This window comes from Babylonia areolata, chromosome 2 (genome assembly GCF_041734735.1).
Source record: "Babylonia areolata isolate BAREFJ2019XMU chromosome 2, ASM4173473v1, whole genome shotgun sequence".
Taxonomy (NCBI): domain Eukaryota; kingdom Metazoa; phylum Mollusca; class Gastropoda; order Neogastropoda; family Buccinidae; genus Babylonia; species Babylonia areolata.
In genome coordinates this window covers 53816566-53842577 of record NC_134877.1, presented here as the reverse complement: position 1 = coordinate 53842577, position 26012 = coordinate 53816566, and the positions used below count along the sequence as shown (strand labels likewise).

Sequence of the window (26012 nt, the reverse complement as noted above, 5' to 3'; positions counted from 1 at the left end):
GTGTGGCGTGACAAGATGTGGTGTGGTGTGACACAATGTGATGTGGTGTGATATGATGTGTAAGTGGCAATCTAGTGGAGCCTGGCTGTGCAGGGTTGGTTTCCGCTGCGATGGGTTGGGTGAGATAATATGGCATGCAGTGTTTCCTACATGTGATATACTAGTCTCAGGAAAAAAAACTAAATCCACAAATTAAAAACACCAAACTTGTACGCATTCCAAAATCACAGTACAGCTTTACATGTATCCAAATCATTAACATACTGCTACATATGTTCATTATTTATGCTCGGTTACATGGGGTGCCAAATTGATCACACACAGGGATCAGTCCACACACTTAAACCCATCCTTGAAACTGAAAACTGAAACTGCTTCAGTGGAAAAACCAGTTAGTGAAGTTTCCACCTACCTGCGCTTCACATGCGGCCATGACGTTGAAGGCATAGTGGAAGGCCTCTTCAATGCTCTCTCCACAGGCTGCCACACCATGATTCCTCAGGAACATCACCTGAACATGCCAACATTCTTTTATTCCAACGTTTTCATTCATTTTTCAAATACAAACATGAGGAAGAGAAGAACAAACAAAAATAATTAATAAATTCTAATTTTAAAAAACAGGGGCGCACATAAAAAAAAAAATTTCAAATCCAAACAACATGAACAAAATCGATTCACAAAATTTTACATGACTGCTGCTGGTCAGGCATCTGCTTAAATAATAATAATAATAATTCATAACTTTTCTATAGCACGATATCCAGTACTAATGCTGCTAAAAGCGCCCCAGATATAAAACATAACATAAAACATTACAACAACTCAATCCAGTGTGTTCACAAAATGAATATTAAAAAAAGGCATGATCCACCAAACAATAAATAATAAGTAGATGTGGTGTAGCATATATGGATTTGTGCGAACGCAATGGTGCCTCCTTGAGAAAATGAACACATGAACTGGAAGTCTGGCAGTACCCTCCACCCCCTCCCTTCACTACAATCACAAAGTTATACTTAAGCATGGACAGAACCAGCATTTACCATTAGATATTATCAATGTAAAAATTCTTACAATACTAGGAAAGGATGATTCTCACAGGACCAGATTCGTCAAGATACCTCAGGATTTGGTGGGTGTGTATGTGTCTGTGTATCTGAAATCTCCATGTTTTTGCTTGTTGTTTTCTTTTCTTTGGTTGTTGGGTTTTGTTTTTGTTTTTTTGTTTGTTTGTTTTGTTTGTTTTGATTTTTTTAAAGCTGTTTTTTTGGGGGTTTTTTAGTTAAAAAAAAAAAAAAAGGATGCCCTATGCCACACTGAAGAATCACCTTGTTGAAGGGTCCCAGGTTTCTGGCCAGTTGGTCCTTCTCATTCTGATCCACCAAGAGTCCGTTGTAGTCATGGTAACTTACTTTCCCGCATATCAAGGCCTCCTGGGATATTGGCAACAAACCACACTTGGTGGCTGATACCTGCACACATTTTTATCAAACAATATATACATTTTTTTTTTTATCATCATGAAATGATAAATGATCAGTATCTCTACCAGCTGATGACAGATGCTATCCAAACATGTAAATAAAAAAAAATCATTTTTAATGTCTGTATTGTACAAAAAGATGACAAAATAAATTACAATAGATGACAGAAAACAGTTCAACAGACGACAGAAAACAGTTCAACTGACAAAAAACAGTACAATAGATGACAGAAAACAGTACAACAGACGACAGAAAACAGTACAACTGACAAAAAACAGTTCAACAGACGACAGAAAACAGTTCAACTGACAAAAAACAGTACAACGGATGACAGAAAACAGTACAACTGAAGAAAGTAAGTTGCACAAGACAGACTAAAGAAAGCAGTATAAAAGAGAGTAGTACAACAGACAACATAAAGCAGTATGGCACAACTGACAACAGAACTCACTACAGAAAACAGTACAACAGACAATGAAAACCAGTACAACAGGTGACATATACCAGTACGACAGAAACAATACTACAGGTGACAAAAAGCAGTACCATAAATGACAGACAACAGTTCAACAGGTGACATATACCAGTACGACAGAAACAATACTACAGGTGACAAAAAGCAGTACCATAAATGACAGACAACAGTTCAACAGGTGACATATACCAGTACGACAGAAACAATACTACAGGTGACAAAAAGCAGTACCATAAATGACAGACAACAGTTCAACAGGTGACATATACCAGTACAACAGACAGAAACAATACTACAGGTGACAAAAAGCAGTACCATAAATGACAGACAACAGTTCAACAGGTGACATATACCAGTACAACAGACAGAAACAATACTACAGGTGACAAAAAGCAGTACCATAAATGACAGACAACAGTTCAACAGGTGACATATACCAGTACAACAGACAGAAACAATACTACAGGTGACAAAAAGCAGTACCATAAATGACAGACAACAGTTCAACAGGTGACAGTAACCAGGAGAACAGACGACATAAAGCAGTAACATAGATGACATAAACTTGTACAACAGACAACAGGAAACAGAACAACAGACAACAGAAAGCCATACAACACAACAGACAACAGAAATCAACTGAGTCTCAACAGACAACAGAAATCTAAATAGAGTCTCAACAGACAACAGAAAACAGCTTAACAGAAAAAAAAAGCACAACTGATGACACAAAACAGTACATCAGACAACAGAAAACAATATAACAGATAACAGAAAACCAGTACAACACACAACCAAAGAAAACACCAGAACAGACAACAACAGAAAACCAGTACAACAGACAACCGAAGAAAAAAGCAGAACAGACAACAACAGAAAGCCATAAACACAACACAACACAAACAACAGAAATGAGCAACAAGTCTCACAGCGACAGCGGCAGGCGTGTGGAGGTGGATGATGCAGCGGATGTCAGGGCGGGCCTGGTGGATGGCGGAGTGCAGGCAGAAGGCTGCCTTGCTGATGCCCAGCCCCGTGGACCCCGTGTCCACCACCTCCCCCCGCACGTCCACCTTGACCAGGGTGCTGGCCGTCACCTCAGAGTACAGCATCCCGAAGGGGTTCAGCAGGAAGTGCTCCTGGTCCTGGCTCACTCGCACCTGAAACCCGCCGTAGGGCACACACGCATGGACGCATGCAAGCACACACACATACATACATACATACATACACATGCACACACAAACACACACGCATGCACACACACACACAGACACACATGCACACACACACAAAACACATACGCACACACACACAAAACGTAATTAACTGATTGACTGATAAGAATATATATATAGATAGATAAATAAGACAGATATATAGATATAAAGATAGATATACAGTGCCTATCTTTGGTAAGAGACCAAGCTCCCAGCATCATTTGCCCAACAAGCTGCCTCTTGGCACTCATCATTTGTTTCCTGCATAAATCTGTCTTCAGTCATGCACACACACACACACACACACACACACACACACACACACACACACACACACACACACACACACACACACACACACTCACACACACACATGCACGCATGCCCACACACACACTTATACACAAAGTAAATAATAAATGCTGTACACCAAAATGCAATGGTCCTTCAAGCTTAAGATAAGCTCAAGATAAAATATAAAGGGTAGTTCTCTATTCTTTGATTTGTTATTGCAAAAATATCTATTCTTTGTTATTGCAAAAATATCTCTGTTCTTTGATTTGTTATTGCAAAAATATCTGTTCTTTGATTTGGTATTGCAAAAATATCTCTGCTCTTTGATTTGGTATTGCAAAAATATCTCTGTTCTTTGACCTGTTATTGCAAAAATATCCTTAGTCTTTAGTCCTCACATGAAACAGGTGAGGTCCCCATTTATTAATTTGTCATTACCAAAAGAGTCTTTTAATGTTTTATTTTTCATCTAGTCTTAAAAACAGAGCAGTTTTCTCTTCAACCATTCGGTACTGCAAAATGACATCAAGAAAAAAAAGGTCTTTCACCCTGTCATAATACAGATTATGTAGTTCTCAGTTCATTCACTCAGAATTGTAAAAAAAGATTAAAATTTAAAAAAATTTAAAGGAGATTTTTTTTTTAATGTTACGTCATGGATCCTACGGTATAATCAGGATAGTTCTCATTATACACAACAGATACAATTCAGCCGCACTTTAAAATAATGTTATCCATATCTCAGTTTCAGAAACATGTAAAGTAGTTTCAAATTAAACCAATTTTATTTGTTTCGATACATACAAGTTTGTTCTCTATTCACAGTTTTGACTGGATATTTGACCGGAAGAACAGTTCTCTTATCTCTCTGTTTTGTGTGGGGGAGAGGGGGGATCAGGGGGTGGGGGGGGAGGGGTATTTGTGGAGGTGGAGGTGTGGCAGGGTGGGGAGGGGGTTGGTGTAGGGGTGTATGTATAAGTGTGGGGGGAGGGTGGGTGGGGGTTTAAGTGTATCTGTCTGTCTGTGTGCATCTGTGTCTGTATCTGTTTTAGATGTACACTTTTATAGTTTAAGCTTGACAGATTACACATATAAAATTATATGTGCATAGTCATGCTTCCCATGGCACTGACAATGGAGAAGGCAAGATTCAGCCTCTTTGAGATTTGTGACTGGATCACAAGCCCAGGAACGCACACATACACTCTGTCTCTCTCTAATATTATTACTCACCACACACACACACACACACACACACTATTACTCAACACACCACACACAGTCACCACTTCCCCACCACCACCACCACCACCACCAACTCACACACAAACACTACCAAGGCCATTCAAAAACAATTCACACATAAAAAAAACAGGCCACTCTAGTGTAACGTCACGTTCCTTCCCCACCCACTACCACCACCTCTTCCACCACCACCCTTCATCCCACCCCCCAACCCTCTCCCCAAACCAAACAGCTTATTCAGAGGCCATGAAAATCAAGCAGTCGGTCGGGCTTGGTTTCCCGGCAGTCTGGGAACACCCAAGCACTCAAGTACAGGGAGGGGAGGTGCGGTGTAGTGTGGTGTGATGCAGCATGGCCTTTTTCAGTTTCTGGCTCCTGCCACAGGATGTCGCCCCTGAAGTGGACTGCCCTCACCCTGAAAGGTCGCGCCGCCGCCGCCGCCGAACCAATAATAATGCCGGGGCCACATCATCCCTTTATGTTGAGAGTGAGGGGGAGGAGGGTGGTTGGGGAGGTGGGGGGTGTGGGGGGGGTGAGGAAGGGTTGGTCTGGGACAGCTCCAAATTTCTCTCTTTTTTTTTTTTTCAACTTTCACAACGCTGCAGCAATTACGAGGCTGTGCATTGCAGGGCTGCCCTGCCTGTTGTTTTTTTCCTTCTGTTTTATCATAAGTTTGGTTGTGTGTTCTTTCCTTCTTTTTTTCCCATATTCTTTGGAGGGGAAGGGTATGGGGATTTCAAATGTGGTGTTTTTCAGACGAGTTTTTTTTTGTTTTTGTTTTTTTTTTGCTTTTTTTTGTTTCGTTTTGTTTTTGCTTGTATTTCTTCAACAGGAGGGGAGGGGCTATTACTTTGAGTATATATATAGAGAGAGAGAGAAGGAGAGAGATATATATCATACATATATATATGTGTGTGGGTGTGTGTATGAATATATATAACATATATACACATATATGTGTGTGTGTGTGGGTGTGTATGTGTGTGTGTATAGACAGATATACATAGACAGATATATACAGATATACATATATCTCAATATCTTTCGACTCACAGATCAAAATTTCCAGGACATTCCTTGCTGCTGCTTCTTTTGTGTTCAACTTCCTTGGTCACTCATATCTACCAGTGTGTCTCATAAAACACGTGTACGACCATTTTAGGACCACATTTATGCAGCTTTACTCTGTTTTGATGTCTTCATAATTCACTCCAAACTCTGACATGAATGATGGGATCTTCCATGTTCTGATTAATGATCTTTCACATGTGTGTACACATGAAGGTTTAGCAAGTCCGCTGACCTGAGACACAAAAAAATATCTCCGCTCTTGATCCAAAAGACACAACCACCAGGATTTCAACCCAGAATCTTCATGCTAAAAGTCTAACACTCTAACCATTAAGCCTATGTGTCTGTCCTTGCTAAACCAGTACCTCTTGGCAGTTGGCAGTGAACACACACTCAACTCCACTTAACTTGAGGAGAAAAAAAAAAGGAAAAAAAGAAATGACACCATTCAACACAATGAAGGTTTGTTTCCTGGTACTGTCTCCCTCATATCCCCTGCCCCTGACCACCACCACCCCTCCACCAACCCCAAACTCCATTCCCCCTCAAAGATGGATATTTGTATTTGTATTTCTTTTTATCACAACAGATTTCTCTGTGTGAAATTCAGGCTGCTCTCCCCAGGGAAAATGCTTCGCGACACTACAACACTACCTTTTTTCTTTTTTCCTGCGTTCCAGTTTTTACTTGTTTTTCCTATCAAAGTGGATTTTTCTACAGAATTTTGCCAGGAACAACCCTTTTGTTGCTGTGGGTTCTTTTACGTGTGCGAAGTGCATGTTGCACACAGGACCTCGGTTTAAAGTCTCATCCGAATGACTAGCGTCCAGACCACCACTCAAGGTCTAGTGGAGGAGGAAAAAATATCGGCGGCTAAGCTGTGATTCAAACCAGTGTGCTCAGATTCTCTCGCTTCCTAGGCGAACGCATTACCTCTAGGCCATCACTCCACCATAACAGTCAATAGAAAACAAATGTCGAACGCTTCACAGCAAAAATGCTATTGATGACCCCTCTTCTACAGACATATGCTTTGAATGTTGTGGTATGAATCCTAATTCAAATGAAATTAAGTTTAAATTTGCGTTCTTTATTTACAAATCTGAGTGCCATTTTTAAAATGAAAATAACTAATAACTAAAGCAACATTAAATTCTTGAGTTTATGTAAAGCAAATCTGAGTGCCATTTTTATAATGAAAAGTCACTAATAATTAAAGCAGCATTAACGTCTTGGGTTTATCTAAATGTTTATTTACATGTAATGATGTATATACCATTAAGTCAACCAGTGAAATGTTTTCAAAACACCAATAAATATCAGTACATGAATACAAAGTGTGTTCTCTTAATAAAAAATAAAATAAAAAAAAAAAGAACAATAATAATAATATCAACAGTTAGAAGAAGAGGAAGAATGAATAGCATTTGAATCACATATTTCTCTTTGTGAATTCAGACTCAATGTACAGGCTAGCACCCAATCACACGCAGCCACGCCTGAAAAGACTGACCTCACTCAAACATACACACACACATCTGTGAAATAAAAGAAGAAAAAAATCAGAGAAAAATTTTTAAAAGACATGTATGTTAACTGCATTCAAACAATTTGATTATTGTTCCTGCACATCATCTATGGCAGTTGTAACTGAATCACTGACCCAAACGTTCATTTGGTCTACACAGCATTCTGATTCATATAATTAACAAATGCTTCTAAACCAAAACAGAAAAGTAAGTCAAAGGGTTAAGAAAGAAAAGTAGAAGTACTTACCCTGACTGCAGTCACCAGTGAAGAGTGAAAGTGTATACATGAAAGCTTGTAAGTGTACTAACATTGATATAGTTGCCAGTGAAGAAAGTAAAGTGTATGAATGATTGTGGGCTTAACTTGATGCAAACACAAGTCAAAAAAAAAAATCTTAATAGAAAAACATAGAGTAAAAAAATGCGTTGTTTTAAAAAAACATATGAGTCAAAAAGTACATTGTATTGTACTGTTATAATGTGTTACTTCTTTTGCCATGACAGAATTCTCTGTATGAAATTTGGGCAACACTCCCTGGGAAAAGCGTTGTCACCACAAAGAAACGCGCTTTTTATTTCATTTTTCTGTCAGCAATTTATTTGTTTTATTAGCAAAGTGGTTTCTTTCTGCAGAATTTGCCAGAGACAACACTTTTGTTCCCATGCATGTCACTACAGTGCAGTGCCAACCTTTTTTTTTCCTGCCTGCAAGTGCATTTGTTTTCCTATCAAAGAGAATTTATCTACAGAAATTTGCCAGGGACAACTTTTTCTTTTTAGTGCAGCTGGTTCTTTTACACGCACTAAGTGCATGCTGCACACAGGACCTGTTTATGATCTCAACCACATGACTAACATCCAGACCAATAGTGGCAGGGAAGAAAATTCTGGCAAGTCAGGGGTTCATCCCATCATTTCAGATTTTCTTGATTCCTTGGCCAATGTGTTATCACTTGGCCACCACTCCACAATACATGAACAAGTGTTAACATTGTTGTAAAATTACTCACACTGATGTGGTTGTAGATGCCATGTGTCCAACCAAAGAGGTCTACAAGACGGTAGCAAGAGGCCAGCTTGCATCTCAGCAATTTTTCCTGCTTGCTATAGCCCAGGGTCTCCACTCCTCGGATGTCATTGATAGGAATGACAGGTGACGCTGCAAATACATGAGAACACACATTATCATAGCTCTGCAAAGTTGAGATTCTCAGTGTGAATGGGTGCATGCATACATGTATGTGTGTCTGCAAGTGTGTGTGAGTGTATTTGTGTGTATATGTGTCCGTGTCTGTGTCAGTGTCTCTGTGTGTGTGCACTTCTGTGATGCACATGACTTTATCTTACAAATTACATTATGCACTAGTTCATGCACTAGTTCACACACACACACACACACACACACACACACACACACACTCAATCAATCAATCAATTCCATCACAGCACTGTTTAACACCAAGAATCAGAACAAGAGAACTCTAAAACACATCAGCTTGAGAACATTCTGAAAACAACCGCTGGTGGCAGAATTCCAAAATTTGTGAGCATGATGCTCATTTATAATTACTACTGACTGCACACTACTATTAATCATACACTCTGCCCATATCACACACATACAGTACAACCAGCCACATGAGACTCACATCTGCTGAAAGAGCTGATCGCATGCCGTAAAGTTCGGTCTTTAAGCCACGACTTTTTACCCCTGCCTCAACCTCTGCGGCTTATACAATGATGCGGCTTATTTGAGGATTTTAACGATCCCGGGAGTGTCACGTTCTCATCTATTCTTAGCTGCCTTTCAACTCACCAAAATCATGATTTCTGTCCATGAATTTTTGGATGAACTTCATGATAGTGTGCTAACTGTTCACGTTTTATAAATCAAATCCCCACACATTAAAGCCTTCAGATCAGCATTCAGTTCTACTCTACTCAAGCATACACCCTCATCATGCTGAAAACACGACATAATGCCTATGATGCAGCCTTCAAATTGAAGACGATCGACCAAGCAGACGACAGTGCAAGTGGCGAACCAGCAGCGACCTCCACTTTGCGTTCATGTTCATGAAGTGAAAGCGAGGCTGATGTAAGTGACAAGATGGCGGAGGAAGCTGTGCTGGTTCGCTTCAACTCGGACACTGAAGACAAAGATTTCAGTGGATTCAGTTAGCAGGATGACGTTGAATAAATGTGACTATCCCTAAATTATGGATCTTATTTTCGTTGTAATCATTTTTTTTTTTTTTTGTGGCGCTAGCAGTATTTTCACTTGCTTTTCTTTGTGTTGTTCCCGCTTGTGTTTATTTCATAACCTACAGTATTGACAGCTTTTCTGTAGTATTAGTATGTGTTCCAGTACCAGAAATAAGTGCGGTTTATTAGCCAGTGCGGCTTATGTTTGTTTGAAATTAAATTTATTCCTAAATTTAGTGGGTGCAGCTTATATACCAGTGTGCTCAATAGACTGAATTTTACGGTACTTTAATTCTGAACACACACCCTGCACCACATCACACGCATACAGCCACACAAGACTCACATCTGCCGAAAGAAGAGTAGGCCCCTCGTGACTGAGGAAGGAGGAGGTCCGAAATCTGTTGAAGAGCGAAGAGGGACTCGGGCCCGCCCTGACGGATCTGCTCCTGGATGATGGCCTCCAGCTCTTCCTTGAAGGCCTGAGAGTTGAGCACCACCGACACTCGTGATCGCCCCTCCATCTGCTTCATGTCCTCTTTCACCTCTGCTGGCCGCTGCAGGTTTCGGATGTACTCGGGGTCATCGGGATCTGTTGGTAGTCAAGACATTTGTGTCAGTCTGTTACAAATTTAAAGTTAAAGGTCCAAAAGCCTTTAAGGGTTACAGCGGCAGTAAATCAATATTCCCTTTGTCTGGGACTCTGCATTGGTGGGACCCAATCCCTTCCATCCACCTTTTTCACCTTCCCAGGCCTAAGTCAGGTAAACCATTCATACCTGGATGGAGTGAGGAAAATAGAGTAATGTGTCTTTCCCATGGACACAACACCATGTTGAATCCTGGCCATTGCTTAATACTGAATCAGAAGTCAAAAGACTAACTGATTCTGCCACAGCATCCCCTGAGGCATGGGACTGCAGTGAATCTATCAGGATGTGGCTGTTTATCAGAAAGTCAGGATGAGCAGTGTGAAACAGCACCACTGAAACAGCACCACTGATTCGGCAACTCACCTCCAAAAGAAATGAAAATGAACCAGTTTATATGCTGTTAAATGTAAATCAATAAGATCTTACATTACAGAACTATAACTTTCTAAAACCAGGAAAGTTACTTTTGGGTTGTGAGCACAAGAATCCATGACATCTGCCCAGTCGCAGTTTTAAGCCAGTTAATGGTCTGCTTAGTGAAAAAACTGTATTACATCTAAATCCAAATCATTTTTAAAATAGAACGTATTTTACATGTTGTGTCCAAATTTGAACTAAGTCCATCCACTGGTTCAAAAGTTACAGTTGTTTTAGGTAATGTGTCTGTTCCATGTCTCCACTGTGGCCGATTTTGGCCCTAATGCAAAGTTTCAGCCCCAGTAACAAAAATATTTGACCTTGTACCTAGCTGAAAAAAGTAGACATGATACATATATACACCTAAACAAATATTTGCCTTGGGTCTGGTTTATATAGTGTCAAGTTTGAAATACTGGTTTGCCAACATGGCTTATCAGGCCAAATTGTTCTTCTCTAATGTTCTTTGTGGTGGCATCAACGAGATATTTTTGCAAGATTTTATATTACCATATGTATGTTAATAAGAGATCACTGAGAATTAATGTGTGTGTTTTGTTGTTGTTGTTTTGTTTGCTTGTGGAAATAAAGAGTTCTGACAATGCACCCCTCAGAGTAGTTTCAGTATTGTCACGAACTGTACAATCTTCAGGAGGTGATATCTCCAGAACCAGAAGAGGTAGAACCATAGTGTCTGACTCAATGAGTTCTCTATATAAAAAAGAAAACAAACCACTGTTTGGGGTTTTATATTTTAATGCCTGCCAGTGCCTACTGTAAGGCTGAGACTGTTTCATTCAAGGTCTCTATATTTCCTACACCACAGCCTAGTGTCATTATCACTGGGTCAAACTCAAAGCAGTCCCAGAGTGTTGCTGGAGTTTGGACATCTACTTTCAGTTACAGGCCAATTTCCTGAATACTCATGCTCCCTCTTGACTCTAAAAGGGTTGACATTCAAACTTTCCTCCGGAGCAACTGCTGCCATAAATCAAATGCTTTGTCTGCCGCCCTCCAAAACCCCCGTCTCAAACCATCCCTTCCCCTAAAAAATAACAACCCTACACTCATTCAGGACACCATGCTTTGTCCCCTTATTCATCCCAAGGTGATCATTTCACACAGTTTGAAACTGCAATCATGGCTGTCTTGCAGGAGAATAAGGGAAATCTACAATGGCCCTTTTAGCATGATGGATTTAGTGACCGAGTAGCTGCCACATCGATGGGTCATTTCAAAATTGTATGCAATAATGACCGATGACTGACACAAAACCTGAATCCTGCTCTCACTGCAGTCCTGATACAGCCCAGTTGGCTGGCTGAGCTATAACAGTATAACTATTAACTACTATAAGCAACAAAGATAAACAGAATCCTCTCACTGCAGTCCTGATACAGCCCAGTGAGGCTGCCTGAGCTATAACAGTACAACTACTATAAGCAACAAAGATAAACAGATTTCTCTCACTGCAGTCCTGATACAGCCCAGTTGGCTGGCTGAGCTATAACAGTACAACTACTATAAGCAACAAAGATAAACAGAATCCTCTCACTGCAGTCCTGATACAGCCCAGTGAGGCTGCCTGAGCTATAACAGTACAACTACTATAAGCAACAAAGATAAACAGAATCCTCTCACTGCAGCCCTGATACAGCCCAGTGAGGCTGCCTCAGCTATAACAGTACAACTACTATAAGCAACAAAGATAAATTGATTCCTCTCACTGCACCCTGATACCAGCCCTGATACGACCCAATGTGGCTGGCTGAGCTATACGCAACTATGAGAAGTAGATTCCTCTCACTGGTTTGACAAAAAAAAGCAGGAAGAGTTGTGTGCGGACCTATAGAGAAACAAGTACTGCTACTTCTCCTCCTACTATACCTCTACAACTACTACTACTACTAAGAATTTTAATAATAATAATTTACCTGTATATTTACAGTGCTTACCCTGCATATCTAAGTGCATTTAACAAAACGTGGTATGAAAAAGACACATAACTAAAACTTTTTTTTAATGTTAAGACACAAACTCGCTAAAAACACTATACTGAAAGCGATAAGGCTGTGTGCCTACATACCAATGGTCTTGACATCTTTTCCCAGCCCCAGTGTGTCTACTTACCAATGGTGTCTATGTATTTCCCAGTGGGGCTGGCAGGCCCATTCATCCGGTGTCCCTCACTCATTCTGAACGGCAGTGACCACACTTCTCACTCCCAGTCCCGCCTTCCTCCCTGCACACAACACAAAATAAAATGTATGACAGTCAGTCATATCCAACTATGACCACCACAACAGCAGAGGAGGCAACTGCCATCCCGACTATCTGGGCTAGAATTTGATTATAGTGGAGAGTACCTTGCCAAAGTTACATCCCTACTCCCAAGGCCAAGAGAGTTTTAGGACAGTCAGCACTGGGATGGTTCCCAAAAGCTAACAAGCCCCCAAGTCTACAGCAGCACTTACAGCCAGTACAATCTGGCCTCCAAGTTTGAGTCACAGTCCTTCACAAAAGACTAAGCTGTAAATGACTTCCCATAGCAATGGAGAAACCAATGCTCATACAGCTCTCTCTTTGCTGTTGGCCCTACTGTAAGCTTATATGTCAATCTGTAATAATACTTTCACAAACTACTGCTCAGCTGTTGTTGTTGTTTTTGTTTGTTTGTTTGTTTTTTTGTTTTTTCAACATCTTTCAATCACAATTTGTAACAACACATAGAAAATATGTATTAGATAAAACAAACTGGATGAAAAATATTTAAAAAAAGCAGAAAAATAAACAAATCAAACATAATCTTGGTAAAAATAATATTGCTGTAACTTTCAGAAAAGGTGTATCTCTAGTTCCTGCCTCTCATATACACAAATTCACACAAAAGGTGTGCCCAAAGGCAAAAGTGAGATGACATTAACTGCATCTAACAACATATCAGACATGCAACTTTTTTTTTCTAAATCCCTCAAGTGCCCCAGGATGAAAATTACCTCCCCTTTCCAATGTGCAAAAAAAAAAACTGCCCCAGGACAAAAATTTCCTTTCGCGTTATTGTAGAAATCTTTCTATCACAAAGGAAATTTTCCTATCACAAAATCATTAATTGTCATAAATTGGATAGTGTGTTCAAATTTCCTTCAGAACAAAAACAGGGTATACGCTTTCTCTCAGTAGTTTCCATACTAGATTTTTTTTTTAAATTATCATCCTGCAGGACCAAAACATCCCTTGGCAGTAAATTGTCACTGACCATGAAATAGGCTTGGTACTGAAAGGGTTAAGTTTCAACCACCATGGAGAACCGACCACAGAATGACCTATTATATTATATAAAAGGACTATTATAACCAAACAACATCAATCATAACAAATCACAAGGCTGTTTTCCAGTCAGAAGCCACTACCACCATCTGATTATCTAATCAAAAGCCCTTGAAAAGGTATTCCCATCATCATCAGGGTTCCCCTGCAAGTGTTTTTTTGTTTTTTTCAGTGGGTGTGTTTACCCCCACTTCCTTATTTCAATAAATTAAACACATTTATAAACTCAATGCTTCTCAGGGTATTGTTAGGTTCACACGCACCCACGGACATATGCATGCACCCATGCGCATACATACACACTCACTCATTCACTCACATATAACTGAATAAGCATAAAAAAACAAAACAAAAATGATATGCATGAAAGGAAAAATGCCATTCTAATCATAAACTTAAGAAATCATCAAAAATATTTGAGTCAACTTGGTGGTGCGTACTATGGAGATACTGAGAGCTGTTTGTGACACGTTTTCAAACACGAGTCATGAAAACTCCCTTTTCCATAACTCTTCGAAAACATCTAACCCTATGGATCTGTCTTTTTTCATGTTCAGCTTTTGACTCCTGCAGCAGGCTCTAGAAAATCCAAACCAAAGTCCTACTAAAAGCAAGATTTGACGCTTGAAGAAACACAAAGAAACCTGAACAGAAGTCCCACTAACAGCTGGATTTGACGCTTGAAGAAACACAGTTAACTTTTTTCTTCTGATGCTAGGGTTGTTGAAAGCTTCTGCGTGATGTATTCAGTGAACAGTGAACAAATGAAGCAAAGGGGGGGTTGTGCTGATTATATAGCCATGGGTGCAAACAGGCTGGTGTCATCATAACAATGGATATATATATCATACAATGATGTGCCTTGTAATTTATCTTTACAGCACAATAAAGATAAATAAGCTTGACACTTGCGTTCTGTCACAATGTCGAAAAATCATATTTGTTGGATATGGATCATAAAGTACCCTGTCCGATACCATGTGCACAAAACTAGACAAACAAATATTTCTGACAAAATTACCTTTCTGATGTAAATAAGAAGAATAAGATGACAATGATGAAGAACAGTAAGAAAAATAATGTGAGTTTATATAATGCCAATTCTCTAAATAGGACTGTATGTGCTTGACCAAAACCGGTACACACACACACACACACACACACACACACACAGAGAGAGAGAGAGAGAGAGAGAGAGAGAGAGAGAGAGAGAGAGAGAGAACAGAATTACACAATGAAAACACTAGAGTAGTGCTGTGGTATTCTACATTAGTGCCTTTTTTGTTTTTAAGTGGGTTTTCAAGAAAAAACTTAATGAAGTAAAAGAAGAATTCCTGATCTGCTGAGGGAGCTGGTTTCAGACAGATGGGACATAGAGAAAGAATGCTGCTGTGTGTCAGTTTGTATGACAAAAGTGCTAGAGCCTGTTGGAAAAAAAATCCAAATGTACTGTTTAGGAAAATGACTATGAAAATGTTTTTTTTGTATCCAGTGCCCTACCCAGTTGTAGTGGTAACGGGTATTGTCATACCACTTGAACATATCAAAAAAGAACTTATTAAAATATAAATTGTAAGCAAAATTTGGTGTAAACAAAGTATTTCCTGAAACATATGAAAAGAACTCATTAAAATAAAAATCGTAAGCCAAATTTGGTGTAAACAAATTATTTCCAGATAAACTGATACTTTACAAGTGTAAAACACACACACACACACACACACACAGAGAGAGAGAGAGAGAGAGAGAGAGAGAGAGAGAGAGAGAGAGACAGACAGAGAGAGAGAGAGAGAGAGAAATATATAACAGCGAACCCACTGGACTTTCAAAAACAACTTGCAAAATTCATACATTAAGAACAGTTTGCAACAACATATATGCTGATGACACTGGAGGTATTTATATCAATCTGCCACATGCTGAAATGTACTATTCCTGTCTGGTCATCAGCTCAAAGTGGCAGATTGATATGCCACAGTGTCGTTGCTAGTATATGAATCAAGTCCTTGATGAAAAAAGATCTATTCGGTATGCTGTTTTTTTTTTTCTTTTCTTTTCTTTTTTTTTTAAACAAGAAAAAATCATCTAAGCATGTTGTATTATATTAACAACTATATTTTTGCATTTAGGCATCTGTTCCACTGGTCAGCTAATATGGAAAAGTTTATCTGATATAAAATTATGTGAACAGAAATCAACTAAAATCTAACACACATACAAACAACTGAAAGTGTTACATTACATGATCTTATTTTATTCACAAACATGAGCCAAAAATCACAGATTATCATAAAAATGTTCTACCTTCTAAAATCAATCCTTCTTACTTTTAAGTTAGATAAAATTGCCCTCTGGTGACTTGATTAACTTTCAGAAAGATTTTCAGTGGGTTTCTGTTAAATCCACTGTCACCATTTTTAACTTACTAACACCCACACCCACAACCCCTCCCAAACAAAAACAAACACAGAGATAAGATATTTTTCTCCCTGCCGACTGGTGGCTATAAATATCAAGTATGTCACTAATTTCCCCCAAACCCTCCAACACTGCTGTTTATACTGACCTTCACAAAACTCACCACACCCAACAGTGTCAGAATTTTGTTGTTGATAATATATTACTACATCAACTTTGTCAACAATCACAAAACCATTTCTGGGTTGTATCTTGATGTGCCTGACAAGAAGAAAATAAAATAAAGATAAATAAAGCCACCATCTACAGATGTGTTTCAGATCACACAAGGGACTGAACATGAGCTGGCACAGCTGCGCTCATCTTTCCTGGAGTCCGGCAAGTTCACATATATTCAAACACTGGGATGTCTTGTATGATTTATAAGGTGTGCTACGAAAATGTTTCATTATCATTATTATTAAACACATAATGGGAAGAAAAAACTTCTTTTAAAAAAAAAAAAAAAAAAAAAACTTTTTTCATCTGTAGTCTGTAGAGTTAATTCCTGCTTAAGAACCTAACAGTAAGAGTTACCTAATACAATACACAAAAATACGGAAGCACCTGCTGAATTCTCTCATCCTATTACCATGGTGGAGGTGACACGTGGGGTATGCCTGTCAAGCTTTCACCACCCACACAGTTGTGACAACTGAAAGCTATCCACCAGGCACTCTGTCACCTGGCCATACCGCACTGTGTGTACAAGACATCTTGACACGCCTCCATATTAACCTGCTTCCTATTCTCCCCCACAAAATGGATGACCCCATCCTGACCTGACCCCTGAGCCGCTCAGGTGAGACAATGTGCCATGGACCGCGACACCCAATGACTGAGGTTTTCAAATCAACTTTCATTATGAAGCTTTTCTCATGTTTGCTTTTTCTGTGTGTATGTGTGTGTGTGTGTTTCAAGAAATGTTTGAGATGCACTTAATTAGAAGAATAGAACTATTTTTGAGTTGTGTTGATGGCTACATTTTGTCATACAGTTGTAGCACTAACGCTTGTTTATGGTTTGAATTTAGTGAAGTAACTTATTAGTAACCCCCACTGCCACATCTAGTACAAACAAAAAAAGAAATCACTTAAATATGAATTAATGAATAATAATATAAATAGCTGTACACACATATGATACACACAAACTTACATGATAAATCAGTATCAAATTAGAACATATACAACTTTCATCGCTTTCAATAATGCATTTTGGACAAGAACTGTCATTTCAGTGCTTCTTAAATATGTTATTTTATTTCACTGTGTGATAAACCTGCTGTGATTTACTACTTTCATGTTTTCATCACTTTATTGTCTTACTTTTACTTCTTGACCTTTTCGTTGGGCTATTGTCATGTTCATGTGTGGTTCGCACTCAGCTGTGGGATGGGGGAGTGTGTTGAGTGTGTGAGGATCCTTTGAATTAACACAACTTCCATTCAGATCAATAAATATTACTACATTCTACATGTAAACAAACTCATAACGGGAAAAAATAACCAGAAATGACAAGTACATGAACAGCACACTTTTCTTTGCCCGAACAAAAAGTGAACATGAAGTTTGCTTATTCCACTACCGTTATCAAAGAAAATTCAATCACATTATGATATAATATACTCAAGTGCATACATCATTAAATACACATGCATATCCATGCATACACACATGTATGGAGACAATTAAGCTACCCCTCAGTTTCTAACACACACACACACACATACACACACACACACACACACACACACACACTATAATTAAATATCTTCTCCCTCTCACTGGCTTGTAGCAGCCACTAAACTAACACAAGATAAGATCTGTGAATTTCATACCTGCCCTTACTTTTGCAAAAAGCAAACACCCCCCTGACAGGTAAACAGGAAAAACAGGTGACTACACACACACACACACACACACACACACACACACACACACTACACCAATCTATCCACCTAACAGAACATAGTGCTTCACACTCTGCCCTGGGCTGCAATCTGTATGTGCAGAGAGAGAGGGATCGGGAGGGGGGTCGGGAGGGGGGTCGGGCGCAGGGAAGGTGGAGAGTCAGTCCACACACTGAACAAGAGGGCCAGATGGAAAGACAGGCAGGGGGAAAAGGAATCCTTTGTACCCCAGCAGCAGGGTAACAGGAGAGAAGCCTCTGTCTGTGTGCCCTGTAACAAGAGCTGAGAGCAGACAGGGGGCCTGCACAGGTGGAGATAGCCAGGCCAGCTCTGTTGGCATTCCACTGGCTGCAAAGGGATTACTGTCAAACTTCACCTCATTCATTCAGTACTCTTCCCAACCTTCTCCCCCTCCTCTGTTGTGTGGGGTGTGGGAGAGAGAGTGTGTCTGTGTGTGTAAACACTCCAGAGCACTTAGTGTGAGAGAGCTCATAATCTGGGGCAGGTTTTTCACAACCCGATCATACTTGCTGCACAACAGTGCACAATGCAATTCCAAACATACACATACAGTGATACACACAGAGAGCCAGAGTTTGCATGTATATATTTGTACAGCAGCTATAGACATGTTTTTTCTGTGTGTGTGTGTGTGTGTGTGTGTTTGTGTGTGTGTTTGTGTGTTGTCTATGTGAGTGTGTGTGTGTGAGACACAGAGAGAGCTCGCTCACACATATGTATGCATAGCTCTCTGTCTGTGTGTGTGCATGGGTATATTTGTGCATGAAAAGCACATTATGAATGTGTTAATGCACGTGCATAATGCAAAGGGTGGGGTGTGCATGTGTGTGCGCTTGTTCAGTTTAAAATCATGAAATCCTAAAGATTTCAGCAATAAATTTTAAAGGATAGGCAGAAGGGGAAGGTCAAGAAAGAAATGTGTGCGAAATGCACAGATGGACATTGTGTGTGCCTGAACATGTGTGTGATTGTGAAAGCACAAGTGCACCTGTGTGTAAACATGTGCAGACATGAATATGAAATCATGCCTGTGTACAATGCACTGCCTTATTCTGCACTTACTCATGTTATGTCAGTCTCGCTTTGTTTTACATTGTTTTCCTCAGGTTATTTCAAAACCTGGAGATGTATATATACATGTATGCTGATAATAATAATACACATATATATCTCATTATATGCTATCTTTTCCTCAAATTCATTTTCAGTACCTCAGGCTTTTTTATCAATAAACATAAAATAGTAAAATGACCATAATAATGATGGTGATGTGCGTAAATGCAAGCTTGTGTGTGCATGTGGTGCGTATGTGTGAGTTTGTGTGTGTTGTTGCTGTTCATTAATATTTCATCTGTTCATTAAGACTAGTGACTAAGAGTGAAAAAAAAGGAAGGAGGTGGGGGAGCAGTGGAAGACTAGAGGGGAGTGGGGGGGGGGGGGGCGGGGGGGGGGGGCCGAGGGGGCAAAAAATGGGCAGTAGTATGAACTGGATATGGGAAATGTGGCCTAAATGTAAATGCTGAGTGTGTGTACACACGTGTACAAGTGTGTGATTTCTTACTGCTTTGATATTTTACCATTCCTGATTTTTAGATTATAAAGAAGAAGAAAACTAAATCCTACATATGTAAGTATCTGTTGATTGGAATGTTTGATAATGAAACAAAAAACAAGAACAAAAAAAATATATATATATTTATATATGTGTGTATGTGTATATACACACACACACACACACACACACACATATATATATATTGGTGGTTCAAAAATGATTTGAACTGAGTGTTATAAATGTGCTGGAATATATATATTGCTTCCTAACATTACAGGTTAAGATGTGTGAGTGATTTGAATGCACGAGCTCACATGATCATGTACGCACGTGATCACGTATGCACAAGAGCATGCATGTGTGATTGCACAAGTTCAGACGAGTATTTGCATGCGAGTGTCCATGTCTGTGAGTATTCATGTGCATATGTGTGAGTGCTTCAGTGTGTCTCTGTACTGTGCATCTGTACAATTTGTGTCTGTTGATCCATCTGTGCATTTCTCACAAACATGCCCATGGACAGACATTCTTTCAGCCTGCATAGTGCAGCCATCAATTAAGACATAACAAACTCATGGATGAGTTCAGCACTACCAGTACCACACTCTTCCCAAGGCTCACAACAATAATGAGCATCCTGTGTCCCACAACAATGAGGGCCTATCATTCTGTTATCTTCCCACACACTCTGAAGAGCCTGGTCTATTATATCTGCAGCAAGCATTTCCAACCCATGGGTGGGTCTTCCTTGACCCCCACCCCCTCCCCCCACCCCCTCCCTCCCCTCATTTAAGTCTTCAGGACTATATATATATATGTGTGTGTGTGTGTGTGTGTGTGTGTGTGTAAATTCCTTAGTCCTGAAGACTTAATGGGGGAAGGGGGGGGGTCAAGGAAGAGCCACCCAAATATATATGTACATGAGTGTACCACAGCAAGTACACAGCACAGTCTCTCCTGTAACCACTGACCTTTTTTTCATGGTGGCTGTGTGTGGCAGCCCCTGAGCCCTACAGACTGCTGGAAAGAGAAGGGAGAGGGGGGGGGGGAGTCTGGATAGTGGGAGGGGGAAGTGGGTGTGACCAGATAACAAAGTGATACAGCCAGACAGGGAGAGAATGGCGAAAAAGAAAGAAACAAAGTGAGTGTGTGTGTGTGTGTGTGTGTGTGTGTGTGTGTGTGTGTGTGTGTGTGTGTGTTTGTGTGTGTATGTGACAAAAAAAACCAATCAAATTATATTCTTCTTACTATTAATGTTATCATTATAAAGCACAATCAGTGAGAATAATGGTGACCAAATGCATTACAATTCTATGAAATTAAATTCTGGTCGCAACAATGTAGCTCCAGCTCTTTGTATGCTCAGTCGTTGAGAACAAATGCCACTCATGAACACATGAAGGGGACTGTCTCTTTTACGTTTCTAGTTTAGAGAATTTTTATAATACATTCCTCATTTTCAAAACAAAAATGGTGGCAGTAGCATGTAATAACAGGAGCAATACTTGAGAGCAATAGAAGTTCAGTACCAGCTGTAACAGCTTCTGCAGCAAAAACAGCAGCAGCAACATTACAAAACTACCAGCAGCAATTTGAAACAGTCTACCCACATCAGCTGGCAGTGTGCAGCAGCCAGAATACCAGGATTCACAAGTTTATGCTCCCTACTGTCAAGATACATATTCATAAAATGCTTTTGCATACATACATGAAATTTTGTGCTTGTTTTGCCTACTTTGGCAATAAAATGAAAATAGGGACAAATCACTCACTGTTTACCAGCACTGGGAATATGGGATAAAACAGATCAGACTTAGAAATTCTATATAAGATGAACTTGAAACTTTTTCTCTTTTCGTGCATAAATTCATGGCTTGCATCTCCCATTTTTACTCAACTACAAATGGCCTTTTACATGCATCAAACCATATTTTTCCTGTGATTTGTATACATGTTAATAGATATAATACAAATACAGATATATATGTATATGAATTGATATTCATTTTAGTTTTTTACACACACACACACACACACACACACACAGATTTTAAAATTATTTTAAAAAAGAAACAGCTATAGTAATACATTAAAATACGTAATTCTTCATGTAAGAAAATTATAACTGCATTCACCGGGCATTGCAAGAGTGCAAACCATGAAATATTATAGTGATTGAACTATAAATCTTTATAGTTAAGCCACTCAGGCACCACATCAATCTCTATATCACAACTTAAATAAAAACTGAAAAATCATGAAAATACCCCTTGACAAAGTCACACACACACACACACACACACACACACACACACACACACACAATGCCCTCATGAATTGTGACGACTGAAAGAAATCAAATAAAATACTAAACACACATTATTCATTTTCTATAAATATAATTAATATCCTTTGAAATGACAGACTGGATTGGTGTATCTGTTTTCATATGTGTGTGTGTGTGTGTGTGTGTGTGTGTGTGTTTTGTGCATGCATATATGCATGTCTGTATGTGTGTGCATGTGTGCCCCCACACAATGACACCATTTTCTCTGATTGTCTCAATATGTTTCATGATCTGCTGGTCATAATCTTATCAAGCCAGCTACTTCATGACCTTCCCTATATCAAAGTGCATTCCCACTTTCTGCTTTTATATCATACACAATCAGTCACAAAAATGAAAATGTATATAGTGAAAGATGAAATACAGAATGTAAGTTGATTAACAGAGACAGACATACTCATGGACAAATAAGGCTGACTGGCAGATATACACACATAATCAGACAGAAAATGTAACAAGCATGCATGAATGCAGGAATGCACATGTGAGTGTGCACACATATACACACTCATATTTTATGGAATATGACTGAGTGAGTCCCTCATTCTGACATACATGCACCTCTTCATAATGCATGTATTCTCGTGTCACACTGATAACGCCCATCTCCACAATTACATGTCATGCACACACGTCAACTGCCAGCGTGCGCGCGCTTGTGCACACACACATATCCGAGTCCGTTCACTCATCGGCCGTGCACCTACCAACTTAGCGAAAAATCCCCTTCATCAATGCATCGTTACATGACTTGCGAGGGGGGTCGGGAGGGGGGGGGAGAAAAGAAAGATTTAAAAAAAATGCCAGACCACACTGATTTAACAATTTAGGTAAAACTAAAAGTGGTTGGTTAGTCTCACGGTCCTTACTTCTTTTTTTTTCTTCTTCCCCGCCCCTTCTCCCCCCATTTTTGCCCCCACATGATGCCGAGTCAACACTACAGAACACCGCCTGCAATATTCAGCCCAGACCGTGTTTCGGTCGACACACCTGCGATATGTCGGAAAGAAGGGAAGTTCTGCACCAAAGATGGCGGCGTCCGTGCCGCTTCTCCAGTATGCTGTAAGACCTCGTTTTGCTAAAGCAAACAATGCAGAAACTTCAGAAGTCTATAAGAAATAATCAGAAATTCCTGAACTGATGGCTGCCATGAAAATGATCAACTGAACAACTCATCAAAGCACACAGGTGGCGTCCTGTCTACCTTCACACACGCTGGCGCTAGGCTTAGCAGACAGCGATCGTCACTCTTCCGCATTGGCCTACTTCACTGTGCAGCGGCGCGTCTTATTAAAACAGCCGCTCACAGAGCAAAATAAGGTCTAAACAATCTTAGACAAGCAACTTGACCACTTACCTAAACCTTTCACCGAAAACTGTCAACAAGTCGACCCGTTCCCTGAGTCACCCAGTTCTATCCCTGTTCTGTTGTACGTCCTTCTGAATATGCAAATGAAACTGGCTGTTCTTTCATTTGTGGCCACTCCTGCGCTTTTGCACGTAAGATTGGCTGCAAAGTTTGCATCATAACGTTACATACTCGTGCCGTTTCGCGTGAGGCCGACAACTGGGCCCATGTGTGCAACAAAGATCAGAAACAACGTGCAGATTTTCAGAGATTATGTTCACATTTATAATTTGATTGTAGCACAGAAAAATCAGGAGGTTGGGGGGACGGGATGGGGAGAAGCCTTGTACGGATTGTTTGAACATAAAACTGTGTGTGTGTGTGTGTGTGTGTGTGTGTGTGCTTCAAGAGATGCATGTGCGCACACACGCATGCATTATGCACACGCACCGGGCGCACGCATGCACACATTCGAGCACCCACTTAATTGTGTCCGTCCGCACCCATCCCCTCCTCTTCTATCTCTAAGATATATGCATTTAAATGTGTGTGTGTGTGTGTGTGTGTGTGTGTCTGTGTGTGTTGTGAAATAAGATGATTTTACATCGGATAAAGGCCGTTTTAGCAACAGCTAGTTTTCTGTTGTGTGCGCACTGGCATTTGCTTTGCGTGTGTTTGTTTGTTTGTTCGTTTTATCATCTTGTTTCAAAGTACTGGCTGAAGAAAACTGAAACACGAAAGAGAATCGAATGTCAAGATCTACGGCGTTTAAGTGGTGTCAACTGTCACACTGACGTCTTCAAGTTTAGAGGGTTAAAGGAGATGAGGGAGTCAACTGAATCCGTCTCCTTCATGTCAGTCATGGGTAACAAAATTCTTTAGGAGGCGCTGAATCGCTAACTTTGTCACTGCAGGCACACACATTCAGTTGGAGACAAACTTCTGTCAGTGGGCTGTATATTAGCTAATTAGTGTACGTACACGATCCGTGTATTCCCAAGTAGTGAGATCGAGCCACACACACACACACACACACACACACATATATATATATATACAATGTCAGGCTGGTATCCATAGATTTTTCTAGGCCTTAAATTCGGGTGCCTTGGTGGTGTTTATTTAGTTCCGTTTAGATTCTTTCCATGCTGTTAATGTTCAGTTCCTTTTCGTGCACGTTTCTTGAACCACTTTTTTTTTTTTTCTTTTTCTAATTGATGTGACCAGATTTTTTTAACAGTATGTATGTATGTATGTCCAAGTCAGTAGCAGTAGTAGTGGTAGTAGTAGTAAGTAGCAGTGAGTAACGGTACATTTTATATTATTGTGATTCAGTTGCTGTATGTTGTTGCTGCTCAGTGATAATTGATTTATCTAATTACTATTTCTATCTAATAATCAAGTTATTTTTTGTCCATTCCATAGTGAGCAGTAGCCTCTGAAAACACTTGTGTGTTTTGCTGATACTGGTGTCATCTGCCGCACTGGCGATGGGCTTCAAATTCAAATTCTGTTTCCTATCATTTCTTCATCCACATTAGTGGGCAACAATCAAAGTGCATTCCTTCAGAAACTGTGATAGGCGTTCGCGTTCGTACCAATGACTCAGGACATGATATCATCAGAGGCTGCCATACTGCATTTTTCAGGGTTTGAGTGCATTGCAGGGCTTCGTCATGTAGTCGTAGTTTCAGATTACAGACATGTATATTAAATGAAAATAATATCTGTGTTTCAGGTCGACGTCTTAGCTCCCTTGATTATTTGCCTACACCGTTTAAGTCCCCTCATGTCGGCGTGTGTGTGCGAGTGTCTTTGTGCGTGTGTTTATATATCAATCAATTTGTGTGTGTTCCGTGTGTGAGTGTTTGTGCTTGTGTGTAATGTGTGTGTCAGTACGTGTAGTAATCGTGTGTGCATGTGCGTGCGTGTTCCCACGGTGTGTCAGTGGGTGTGCGCGTGCACGCGCGCGTTTGTGTGTGTAGTGTAGTGTGTCAGGTGACTGTGTGTCACGGTGTGTATGTGTACCGATGCCGGTATGTGTGCGTGTGTGCGCGCGCGCGCCAACGTCAGTGTTAGTGAATGTGGCAGCCCGGTGTCACAGTGTGTGCGCCAGTGTGTGTGTGTGTGTGTGTGAGTGTGCTTGTGCAATTCAGTGCGCGCACACTAGTGTTGTACGCTTGTGAACCAATGAAAGAGAGAAGAAAAACTAAACATATACACACGTATGGTCTCAAGGTTTTCTAAGTATAGCTGCTTTTTCAGTAACTCCCATTCAGTATTCATTATGATGTACGTAGGCTGCTGTGGCAAATATGCTGGCAGACCGGCAAACTGGCCGAACTGAACCAAAACAACACACACACACTGGCCTACAGCACACCCGATCACACTGGTATACACACACACGCACACAATATGTGCAGTAGTACATGCCCACATTTGACAA

At 40.1% G+C, this 26012-nt stretch overlaps 1 protein-coding gene across 3 annotated transcripts in view; it reads right to left on the bottom strand.

The window, feature by feature from the left end:
- The window catches only part of LOC143275160 (uncharacterized), a 60416-nt gene extending 36714 nt beyond the window's left edge, over window positions 1-23702 (bottom strand). For 2 of the 3 annotated variants that reach the window (XM_076579160.1, XM_076579162.1), the window contains exons 1-7: window positions 23573-23702; window positions 12727-12838; window positions 9873-10118; window positions 8332-8480; window positions 2892-3122; window positions 1332-1475; window positions 413-511 (exon numbers count right to left, since the gene is read on the bottom strand). In XM_076579160.1, coding sequence (XP_076435275.1) covers window positions 413-511; window positions 1332-1475; window positions 2892-3122; window positions 8332-8480; window positions 9873-10118; window positions 12727-12790 — 933 coding nt within the window. In that variant the 5' untranslated portion in view covers window positions 12791-12838; window positions 23573-23702. Of the gene's footprint in view, window positions 1-412; window positions 512-1331; window positions 1476-2891; window positions 3123-8331; window positions 8481-9872; window positions 10119-12726; window positions 12839-23205; window positions 23486-23572 lie in introns of those variants that run through there. The other variant, XM_076579161.1, reaches the window with a different exon arrangement.
- Window positions 23703-26012: the final 2310 nt, after the last annotated feature.